We start from the raw sequence: 12,039 nt of genomic DNA on the forward strand, positions 1-12,039 counted from the left end.
CCCTAATTTGAATACTAAGTATTTGGGGAATCTACAGTTAGGGCCCTAATCAGCCATGTCACCGTTCAGTTTCACAGGACTTCTTGCTGCTCGGAAGTTCTGAAAGCCATACTTGGAATTCAGAGCACATTATCACCCAGAAACAAGCTCCCAGCTCAGCTTCTGAATGCAAATTTATCCTAGAATAGAATCTTCTAGAAATTTCTGGAAAAGAACAGAAAGACTTAGCATTTGTCTAGTGGTATTAGAGAATAAATCTTGCGATGAACTCTAGTAATGCTTGTGAGAATGTTTTTAATGTGCTTGCAATTCTTCCTTGGTCTTGCACACACACCTTTGCTGTCTTGATCTGGACCCTAACTCTTCGCCCTAAGTACTTTGTCTTCCTCTACACCCTCAGAGAGTCCCCTGGGATCGAGTCCAATCAAATTATTTGTGTATACTTTTCCTCTTGTGGTTTCTTTTGCCTGGGCTGTGTTCTTCCCTTTATAAGTCTTGGTAAGTCCACTCAAACATCAAAATCACTGAAACGTCTCCTGTGATGTCCCAAGATGCCTCTACTCCCTGAGCCACAAAGCTCTCTGAGAAAACTTTGTACACAGCTTCAGATGTCTTCTCTGCTGATCTAAAGGTTTGAGGGCGCCAATTAAAAACAATCCCCATGGCCAGTGAGATGGCTCAGCAGGTATGGGTGTCTGCTGCCAAGCCTGAGATGCCCAAGACCCTGTGTTAAAAGGAGAGAACCAATTCCCATGAGTTAGCCTCTGATCTCCATACATGGGCACGAGCATACACATACATAAATGTAATAAAAAGCCATAAATTATATATAATAAATATGTACATATATACATAAATGTAATAAAAAGCCATAAATTATATATAATAAATATGTACATATATAAAGATAGATGTAATAAAAGCCATAAATTATATATGTAATAAAAGACTTTAAAAATCATTCCACCAGGATGCTTCTAGTCCCAGCACTCAGGACACTGAAGCAGGTAAATAGAGAGTTCAAGACCAGACTGGGCTGCATAGGTAGAATGGTAGAAGAAACAGATCCTCGGAAAAGTTAGGAAGTCCTCCTTTTCGACTTCTGCATTCTCATGACATCTCATAAGCCCCATTTTCTACTAAAATTCCCACATACTGTGATATCTGCTTCTGTGTTGTCCCTTCCCTGTGCTCAGAACTGCTTAAAGATGGGGATTTCTTCAGAACTTACTACAATGCCTGGTACAAAAGAAATCATTGTCACAAGAGGTCGTGTGTGCACCATCAGGAGGGTAACGGATTCGTGGATGGAGAGTGGAAGGATGGATAGGATACTGAAGGGAAGGTCCTTTGTTTCGAGAATGGCGGAAAGCTAGGTAGACAGTTGTACAAAATTCCAAATGAGCAGCCAGGCGGTGGTGGCTCACACCTTTACTCCCAGCACTTAGGAGGCAGAGCCAGGAGGATCTCTGTGAGTTTGGGGCCAGCCTGGTCTACAGAGAGAGCTCTAGGATAGGCACCAAAACTACACAGAGAAACCCTGTCTTGAAAAGCCAAAAAAAAAAAAAAATCCAAAAGAGCAATTTCGTCTTGTGAGTGTGAGATTGACGGAATGTGTCCATCTTTATTTTGCTTCTACTTCATATGTGGGAAAGACTGAACAGTGGGTAGAAAAGGGGCCATGGACATGGAACATACAGGTTCTGGTCCTCTGCTGGACAGCTGGGTGGCCTTAAAGGGTACTTACCTTTTTTTTTTTTTTCTCTTCCTCTGTAAACTGAGAGTGACACCTGCCCTCAGGGTGCTGTTGTAAGGATTAAATGATAATCCATCAGAAAGAACTGGCCAAGTGCTTGAGCCACACAGGGTGGGAGATGCGTGTCAGTAAACAATTATCTAAACCTGAGCTGCCAGACACCAGACACTGGACAGTGAAGTCAAGAGGAACTTAGCTCTCTCTCTCTCTCTCTCTCTCTCTCTCTCTCTCTCTCTCTCTCTCTCTCTCTCTCTCTCTCTCTCCAGCTGTGGATTCTTCTCTTTGGCCATTGGGCCCCTTCATTTTGATGTAACCTGTCAATAGCTTGATTCCATCTTTCATCAAGCCACCTCTCCTGTCACTCAAAAGAAAATGAAATGAAACCCAGAAGAGTGAGTGAGGGAAAGAGTTCAGAAGATTCTAAAATATAAGAAAAAAAATTACCCAGAGGAGAGGTGAGGTGACCTCAGCTTTCCATACAGCATAACCAGGCAGAACACTGTCATTATCCCAAACGGCGTCTAGACATGTCTCACAATTCTTTCTGAAACTTTAGAGATACTATTACATTAGTACTTCATTATTTCCCAATCAAAGACAGTTGTTCTGAGTGTGGCAGTCCCTCCTTGTCATCCCAGCACTCAGGAACTTGATGAGTTCATGGTCAGCCTGGTATAACTAGCCAGACACTGTCTCAAAACAAACAAATCAATAAAAAAGAATATCTAGTTTGGGCGGTACTAGAATTCAAACCCAAAGTCTCTTCCATGCCAGACAAATGTTCTACCATTAAACTCCATACAATACTACCCAAAAAATCATTTTTAAGATTTATTTATTATGTGTACAGTGTTCTACCTGCATGCATGCCTGCAGGCAAGAAGAGGACCCCAGATCTCATTCAAGATGGTTGTGAGCCACCTGAGAATTGAACTCAGGACCTCTGGAAGAGCAGCCAGTGCTCTTAACCACTTAGCCAGCTTTCCAGTCCAAAAAATCATTTTTTATTTAGACTTTTTTTTTAAAGAAACAAAAGTGATTGCTGATTGTTTCCTAAATTAGTTTTTGACAGTTTCATGTTCTGAAATAACTGTTATGCTTTTCAATTTTTCAATTTTTTTTTATATATGTGCATTTTGCCTGCATGCATGTCTACACAACGCTTGCATGCCCGATACCCACAGAGGCCAGAAGAGGGCATTAGATCCCTTGCAACTGGAGTTACATGCTGTTGTGAGATGCAATGTGGTTGCTGGGAAGAGAACCTGGGTTCTCTGGGAGAGGAGTCAGCACTTATAATCACTGAACCATTTCTCTGGTTCCTAGTCCTGTGATTCTCATGCTTCATTCTGAGCCCCAACTTCTCCCCACATGGCTTTGAACCGCTTGATCTCATTGTCTCATATCAAAAGTCGGCATTTTACCAAAGAGGTACCACAGTGAACCAAAATCAAATTCTGACCCAAGAGCATGTTAGATAGGCAGACATTGTGCAGACCCTCCCCTCTTCCATTTGTCTGAAATTAATATTTTAATTTATGCTTTATTTAATGTATGTAATTAATAATTTAATATTATAAACATTTCTATGCACATACTTCCAAGGTTATCTGATTCTCTGGCTGTCTCTGCCATCCCTATGTTAAGTCAATGCATGTGACCTTCGGATGGATGACTTGCACATGGCTTTTAGGTGAATAAGTAGGTGAGAGTGTGCGAAAGTTGGTCAGGAAGTTTTTCTGCCTCCGAAACAGCTCTACAGCAGCTGACCTTCACTTTGGACTTATAAGAGTGTGAAATAGCACCCTCTACCCATCAGGAGCAAAATGTCACATGAAGCTAAGAAGAGCTCCGTATCCTCCTTGCATACCAGTGAAGGAGAAGAAAGAAAGGTTCATCGTGGATGGATTTGCCCAAGCCTTCATCCCTGTTTTCTTCCTTCCCGGTTTAACTGAAGAACAACTCACCTCACCCCCACGGGTGTGAACTCAGTGCCCTCCGGAGCCCTTGCACATCTGTTCAGGTGTCCTAGAAATAAATATTCAATGAATTGTTAATTTAATTTCAGTTCTCCATCAAAAGGCTTTCCATAAGCTGACTAAAAAGAGCTTAGCTGTCCAAAAGTAGGTCAGACAGAAAAAGGCACTTTTGAGTGTGTGAAAGAATCCTAGTCTTTAAAAGAATCCAATTCCACCAGTTCAACAAATACCTATTATAAACACCAAATGGAGTTAGTTGTGCCTAAACAAGAACCATTTGTTTTGTTTGTTTGTTTATTGTTTCATCATTAAACTGCCCCAAAACATAAGATACTGAAATGAAATCTAGTTATCAACCAGACTTGAATTTGGAGTCACCTTCCCATTGGGCAAATGGATATTTAAGGAACTAGCTTGAAGCTACTTGGTGGCTACCTGGGAGTGGGGGGACATTTGTGAAGATAAAAAAGAAAGTCCATAAATATAAAAACCTCCATGTCTGGTGCCTAACATGTAATGGACGCTCATTTTTTTCTTGAAGAACTGTTGGGTTATTGTGGGCTAACTTGGGCCAGCTCCTCTGTCTCATTACAGCTGCTGCCCTGAGTTATGGCACAGCTGAAAGTGGGTAATTCTCAGATTGTATGTAGGTAGGACACCTAGAAAGGACAGCCTCTTAGGAAGCAAAAGCCCAACGTTTCTGGAACATGTTTCCAGAAACCTCTTACCGAAGGAGTTGCTCGAGCATTCTGTGAGGTGATGCCCCCTCCCTCCCTCCCTCCCTTCCTCCCTCCCTCCCTCCATGCATTAGTTTAAAATGTTAATCAATGCAAACATCCAAGGAGACAAGTACTGTTCTCGTGCTTGGGAAATGGTGATGAGCAGATCACATGAGATCGCTACCCCAGTGGTCCATTCATTTTCCGACAAAGCACATTCTGCTACCACCTAACATCAGTACCTTCTTCAGGATGGACAGCAAAGTGCCCCAGAAAGAGTAATCAGGTTAGAAATGAGAGAACCCATTTGAATCCAGGGTCTGCACCTTGCCAGCTGTTCATTTCTTAGAAATCAGAATGTTCTGGAAGGTGTATGCAAACCCGAGGCCTGTCCATAAACATGGGCATAAATGCCCACCTTGCAGAGGTCCTGCGAAACCGAAGAGACATACTGATGACAAACCGCACACTCTGGACACTAGCACACAGTAGTTGCTCCATTAATTGTTTTCCTTTGTTTATTTATGTCGTTTGAATGACAACCCTTTGTTACCTTAAAGAAAAGCTAGTTCAGAAGGCTGCCAAAGAAGAAAAATATCCAGGGATAGGAGGCTTCCTCTAAGCACATCCTACAAAAGAAGCATATTTTCAGTCATTTTTGAGGCAGCATATTGGCCCAGAGTGTGTTGGCAGAAAAAAGTAGCAAAAACATGACTTCTCATTAACCACAACATCTTAGCCATCTGCCTTTTGTTTTACTCTGTCCTGAAAGGAGTGAATAAGAAATGCCAACAAAATTTAGGTTGATGGAGACAGAAGCAACAATTAGGGGTGTCTGAATAACACCCCTAACGAGAACCTCAAACTCAAAAGTCTCAAAATGAGAGGTCGCAGTATAGGGGTGCAGGGAAGGGGGCTGAAATTGGGGGGGGGGGTCCTTTGGAAGTCTGTGGTAGGAGCAATTAGAATCCCAGCTGCTGCTCCTGTCACCCTCTCAGGCCTGCCTGGGCCACCAAGAGGCTGAGCCAGCTGCTCCCATCACAACAGAAAGGCTGGGGAGGTTCATCCCAACCCCCCCCCCCAAAAAATGCCCCAGAACCAGCTACACACTCTAACTCTGAACTTAGCTCCCCAAATGATGTTAGGCAGGACTTGTTTTTTGTTTTTTGTTTTTTTTGTTTTTGGTTTTTTTTTTTTAGTCTCGTTTTATTTTTTAGTTTAAAAAAATAATCACAGTGGACAAAGCCATGGCAGAATCTCCTTCACTCCTGCTCTTTGCCAACACCAGCGCCAGCCGCTCCAGCGCGAGCCTCCACATGGCCCTGACCTCTTCTTTCTGTTCCTGTATTCCTTATTGCTACTGAAGGTTCTTTCTCTCCAGATGCAGACCATGTCTCTTAAGTGTGTGCGTGGGCTCATTTCTCTTGGTGTCATCCAAGGAATCCTATATCATACCAAAGCCAGTTGTCTTCCCAGCCCCCGGGATGAGTTCTGAATCCAAATCCATACAAAGATGGCGTCTAATATGGTCTTATCCAATTTGCCTGGGTTTTTTTTTTTGGTTTTTTTGTTCCCTGCATCTTTGTCTTAGATGCTGTTGTATTCCAGGAATGAGGGACGTGTTTCCTTGGAAGGAGTCAGTTGGTCATAAACTTCCAGATCTGGCTAGTTACTGTGTCGGGATGCATGATGGCACCCAACCCTCAGGCAGCCAAGGAAGAAACAGGCAGTCAGCCAGGTTTGCACAGGGCTTGTCCCTGTCTTGCCCACCAGCAACCCAGGAGATGGACGACTTCTTCTTGTAGCAGGGGATCTGCCCAACAGTCAAAATCTGCACATACAGCTGGACATTGGAAATTCCCAACAAGCTCTGCGCCTTCTACCTAGTGAATCCACAAGTGAGGCCCTCCAGGCAAGAAACACCACAAAACAGCAAGACAGGCAGTCTGAAGAAAGGAAATAGCCACCCCCAAAAGATCAAATATCAATTATGGAATATATCCAGGTCAAGGGAGTGAGTGAAGAAAATTAATAAAATAATAATATGCCCGAAATAAAAGGCATGGGTTTCTTGATTCAAAATCATCGGCCCACCATCTAACAATGGAAAAACAAAAACAAAAACCCATCACCATGAATATTCAAAACAGAGGTAAGCAGGAGATCCTAAAAACAGCCAGACAGAAAAAAGAAAGAAAGAAAAAAGAAAAGAAAAAGAAAGATGACATATAGCAACAGGAATCCAAACAGCAGGCCCTTCCATCAGGAAGTGAGACACCAGGAAGCAATGGCCTCAGGATTATTGACAGGTGGTGTCTGAGACCTATCAGCAGTGGTCTCATTAAGCTCCTTCGGGCAAGCTTCTGGAAGACCCAGCCCAGTAAGATTACAGGAGAAGGTTCGGGGTGGAGCTCAGTAGAGCATACAGCATTTGCCAGTACATCTGAAGCCCTGACCTCCATCCCCAGGCCGGCAAAACCAACAGCAAGCGAATTAAAAAAGAAAAGGCCTCACAGTTAGAAGCGTGGCTCCATGGGTGAAGAGCTCGCCTTGCAAGTGTGTGGACCTGAGCTGGATCCCCAGCACTCATGGAAAAATTCAAGTGGAACAGGGATATTGTGTGGGTAAAATTCCAGCGCTAAGGAGCCAGAGACAGGAAGCCCCTGGGGCTCACTGGCCTATATGCAGGCATACATACACACACACACACACACACACACACACACACACACACACACACACACACACGTGCACACACACACTAAAATTCTAAACAAAAGCTCCAAGAAATTTAAAAAAAAAGTATGAAATCTGGTTATAGCACATACTGAAGTGAAGCCCTTGATAGGAACAGACCCCTAAGTTAGAGTATAAACCTGATAGCCACAGAGGCATACCACTCCGGCCTCCCTTTAAAGCAGTGGTTCTCACCCTTCCTCATGCTGGGACCCTTTAGTACAGCTCCTCACGTTATGGTAAACCCCAACCATAGACTTATTTTATTGCTACTTCATAACTATAATTTTGCTACTGTTATGAATCATAATGTAAATATGCACAGTATCTGATATGCAATGCCTCCCTCTACCCCCCCCCATTGGGTCACGACCCACAGGTTGAGAACCAGTGCTTTAAAGGATCCCTTGACTAAGGAGTGTGTTACGCTGGGGCTGGGTCCCCTGCTGTCCTCACAGAGAATGACACTATCAGAGTAGTGCAAGAGAACTGAGCAGCTAGCTGGCCCCACCCAGAGCATCACCCGGATCTGTTCTGGTTCTCCCTTGGGACTGGCCTTGAATTACTCAGGACTCTACTGAAGTCCAAAGGTTCTGTCCAGGCCCCTTTCCCTCCCAGAAGTCCTCAGCTTAGAGCCCGTAACCCTTCCTAGACATCTTCCCTGATACATATGAGCATTTCAAGGACAGGTGCTAATATAACCAGTAGGGTGAGAAACCAGAAGAAGGAAACCTGAAGGGGAGGGCAAGATGGACTATTAAATATCATTTGTAAACAGGGCCTGGTGTGGTAGACCTGCAGTGTACTCGACAAACAGGCTGTGGCAAGACCACAAGTTCAAGGCCAACCTGGGCCACTTAGTGAAACTCTGTCTCAAAGGTTCCAGAGTCCTGGAGATACATCTAGGAAGTAGGGTGCTTGTCTGGCATAGATGAGGCCCTAAGTTCCCATCTGCGATACTGAGAAGAAATAAATGGCTTGCAGTTTAGGAAATCCATACATAGGAATACTCTATTCTATTTTGTAGCAGGAAGTATTGCCTGGTGCTTGAACCAAAACTAAAGTCAATTATATTTAAGGTCAGTAGATAACACCTATACGTCCCTGATAGGAAGACAAAGAAATACCAAGACAAACTCATGGTTTAAAAATGAGAAAGAAAATGGCAGGGGGAAAAGTCAAACAAAAAAAACCACTGGAAGAGTTAAGAATGGTTGTCGGGAGGGGTAGAATGGGGTGAAATGTGTGGAGAGAAGAGGTGAGAGGGGGGCACTTTGAGGGGTAGGATGGGGTGATATGTGTGGAGACAGGAGACCAGTGGCACACCAGGTGTTATTTGTTTGACTTGATAGGAGAAGTTGCTTATTAAGCCCATTGGACATTGTACTGATAAGACTGTATATTTGCACAGCGAAACACGCTCAGTGAAAACTGAGATAAGCTCCCAGTGTGGAGGGACACGCCTTCAATCCCAGCTCTCGGGAAGCAGAGGCAGGTAGATAGCTGCAAATCAGAAGCAAGTCCAGTCGACACAGGGAGTTCCAGGACAGCCAGGGCTGCTTAGGGAGACCCCCATCTAAAATAAATAAGTAATCAATGAGGATCCCAGTGTGGTGTCCCTTTTCCAAACTGCAGCCTGAGCCTGCCCCTAATTCACTGGTCCCTTTCGCAGCTCTGGATTCTAAGCCTCCTACATCTGCTAGAGAAGACAAAAGAAGGGGAAATTCAAACACCTGTACCCCAAGGAGGCCTGAAGAGATCCCCCACTGCCTCCCACTCCTCTCCTGCAGAACTGTCACTTGTTTGAAAACAAGCTTGCTGGCCGCCTTCCCCTGAGACGTCAGTGGATCCTTAAGCCATTTTCCTTTTGAATGACCGAGTGGACTGAATAAAGAGGAGACCATGAAGAAGAGAGAGATGACCAGAGGTCAGGCCCCTGTCCTCCCCAGCAGCTATGATAGTCATCCTGAAGCCACCTGGACCTGGAGGCAACTGCCATTGGTTCCTGCCACATGCCTCCCTTCCAGAGAGCTCTAGTTGGGTGGAATGTAGTCTGGGTGGCTGGGTAGTGTGTGTGTGTGTGTGTGTGTGTGTGTGTGTGAACACTACACACCCATGCAGTCACAGGAGAAACATCTGACCACAGAAGAACAAGAGCACTGCCTACTCAGAGCGTGTGTCTACGCAGACTTCACACGAAGCCAACGATGCACTCTCTTCAGCTTTCACTCACCTTCCGCTTGATGAGGAAGCATGGGAAACACACTCAATCATGGGGAAGCATGGGAAACACACTCAATCATTTGTCGGGACTACCAGCCCACAAATAACAACGTGGAGACTTATCATTAATTAGGAAAGCTAGTCCTTCGCTTAGGCTCGACTCACTCACTCTTATAACTTAAATTAACCTGTTTATATTAATCTATGTTTTGCCTCGTGGCTTTTTAACCTTTCATTCATTCTGTATGACTGATTCCCCCCACCCTCCCTGGAGACTGTTGCACACCTAGATTCCTCCTCCTCTTCCTGTCTCTCTGCCCGGCCTATCTCTCCTGCCTGGCTATTGGCTGTTTAGCCTTTTATTAAACCAATCATAGCAACATATCTTCACACAGTGTACAGATATCCCACAACAGTCATCTGTACCAAGAAAAACCATGGGGCTAGAGAGATGGCTCAGACGTTAAGAGCACTGGCTGCTCTTCCAGAAGACCTGGGTTCGATTCCCAGCACCCACATGGCCGCTCACAACTGTCTGTAATTCCAGTTCCAGGGGCTCTGATGCCAATGCACATGAAATAAAGTTAAATAAAAAAAAATACTATAAAAAAAGAAAGAAAAGAAAAAGCACAGTAAAAATATATACAAGAGACCAGAAACCCCCAAATGCCTCCCCGCTACCCCTGCCCCAGTCAGCCACTTCATTCCGAGGGCAAGAAGCCACCCTGTTCAGCATAAAAGAAGAACCTACCTGGAGGTTTTTAATGATAAGAACCAATAGGCAGGCCATTCTTTAATCAACTTTCCATTTGATGAGTTACATGTTCACGTGTACAAAAATGAAAACTTTCAGGGGCCGAGGGCAGAGCTCACCAGTGTCCATGCAGCGTGACCAAGGATCTGACTTTAGTCTTTGATCCCAAGCTTTGCAAAACAAACAAAAACTTGGACACAAGAAAAAGAACTGTAATTACAAACCCAGGGATACTTCCTATTCGCTGTTTTCTTTACGGCTTTTTTTTTTTTTCTTTTTCTTCGGTCTTTTCCAGCACTTTGAAGTCTTATTTTATGCATAATTTAATATTCTGATTTTCTATTTAAAATTTTATCAAATGCTCCTTGTACTACTAAAACCTCTTTGTGAGCATCTTTTTTTGAAGTCTGTAATAGAAGTAACATAATTTTCCCAGTCTTTCTTCCTTGTTGGACTTTTAAAAGTTATTTCCAATTTCCAGTGCTACGATGAATTTCTGGTACGAACATCTCTGGCCTCAGTTCAGATTATTTTCTTCCAATACACTCCCAAAAGCAGAGTTAGTCAATGACATGAACATTTTCAAGGCTAAGTAAACTTTTCTTTTATTCAGGTGGGTTGTTGAAAAGTTTATTGAATATTTAATACCAGACTGTGTAGAATAGATGAAAAACCAGCAAGCTCATGGCCAGCATACAACTTAGAAAGCATGTCACACGTACAGGGAAAGCTGCACTGCTGCACTGGGCTTGTCACAGCTCACCTCCCTCAGCTCCAAAAGAAGCCATTAATCTAAATTTCTGCTCTCCGAGATTTTTTTTTTAAGGGCTAGAACTTGAACTTACAGTCTTTCTCTTAAATAATAAGGGGTATGGGGTGTAGCTCACTGGGAGTGTTCCTGCCTAGCCCTTGCAAGCCCTGGGTTCCATTCTCAGAACCACAAAAAACAGAAAGAGTCCCACCCAGCACTGAGTAGGATATACAGCATCACAGTGTGACCTCTGGGCATTGCGGGCACGAGAAAGCCATTCTCCAGGATGGTAACAAGAGAACTCTACAAGGTTCTGAAAGAAGCAAGTTTGTGTCACCCATACCATTTATCTAAGAGCTATGAATGACAGGCTGTGTCTTTTTATCGTTTCCATAACTCCTATGCATTGCAAAGAAATCTATATACAGTGTCCGCATAGGGCTTCATTGATGATGGTTCTATATATGGATGATGTCTGCACAGAGTTTTGTTAATGGTTCCAATTGAAGATTTTTGACCCTTGCTTTCTTTACCTTAATTTTTAAAGCATGTATGTATATGCATGTGGTATGGACATGTGTATGTGCATCTTCATATGTGTGTGGTTGTGTATGCCTGTACATATGTGTGTGTGTGTGTGTGTGTGTGTGTGTGTGTGTGTATGTGTGTGGGTGCGCGCATGTGCACATGTGCATGGGTGCAGGTTCAGATATTAGAGGTTGTCACTGTGTGTCCTCTCTGGCCTCCACCCGGGGCCAGAGCTCGCTGATTTGGTTAGTCTAGGTAGCCAGCTTGCTCTCCACATCCTGAAACCGGGACTGCAAATGGGTCACTATATCCATCAGACTTTTATGTGGGTGCTGGGGATCTGAAGTTTGGTCCTCACTCTTGCAGGGTAGATGGCTTCACTGGTTGAACCATCTGCTCATCCCCCCTGACTCTACTTGTAGGTGAAAGTGAAATGGTTCGAATGTGTCGGGCTTGCAATCCTGGCTTCCCTTGCCCTGTGCTTAGCCACGTGATCAAAGACGCTCTGTCAGTTCTCAGCACAACCTTCATGAAATGAAGGTGGCCAGACATCTGGATTACAATTTGGGGAATCTGTAATAAGCAGCTGTCCC

At 44.0% G+C, this 12,039-nt stretch overlaps 2 protein-coding genes across 18 annotated transcripts in view; one reads left to right on the top strand and one right to left on the bottom strand.

Annotated features, from left to right (window-relative positions):
* Positions 1 to 12,039, bottom strand: part of LOC143268901 (uncharacterized) — a 62,331-nt gene that overhangs the window by 42,853 nt on the left and 7,439 nt on the right. For 2 of the 17 annotated variants that reach the window (XR_013045109.1, XM_076552788.1), the window contains exon 3: positions 3,724 to 3,784. Coding sequence is in view for 2 of the 17 variants with exons in the window: in XM_076552788.1 (XP_076408903.1) it covers positions 3,724 to 3,784 (61 nt within the window). In the remaining 15 variants the exon portion in view is untranslated. Of the gene's footprint in view, positions 1 to 277; positions 725 to 1,742; positions 1,805 to 2,200; positions 2,307 to 3,723; positions 3,785 to 5,007; positions 5,084 to 10,164; positions 10,513 to 12,039 lie in introns of those variants that run through there. The other 15 variants (XR_013045095.1, XR_013045097.1, XR_013045100.1 and 12 more) reach the window with 15 other exon arrangements.
* Sash1 (SAM and SH3 domain containing 1) overlaps positions 1 to 12,039 on the top strand; it is a 246,786-nt gene that overhangs the window by 2,227 nt on the left and 232,520 nt on the right. The window lies entirely within an intron of this gene.

The sequence above is a fragment of the Peromyscus maniculatus genome, chromosome 16 (assembly GCF_049852395.1).
Source record: "Peromyscus maniculatus bairdii isolate BWxNUB_F1_BW_parent chromosome 16, HU_Pman_BW_mat_3.1, whole genome shotgun sequence".
Taxonomy (NCBI): Eukaryota; Metazoa; Chordata; class Mammalia; order Rodentia; family Cricetidae; genus Peromyscus; species Peromyscus maniculatus.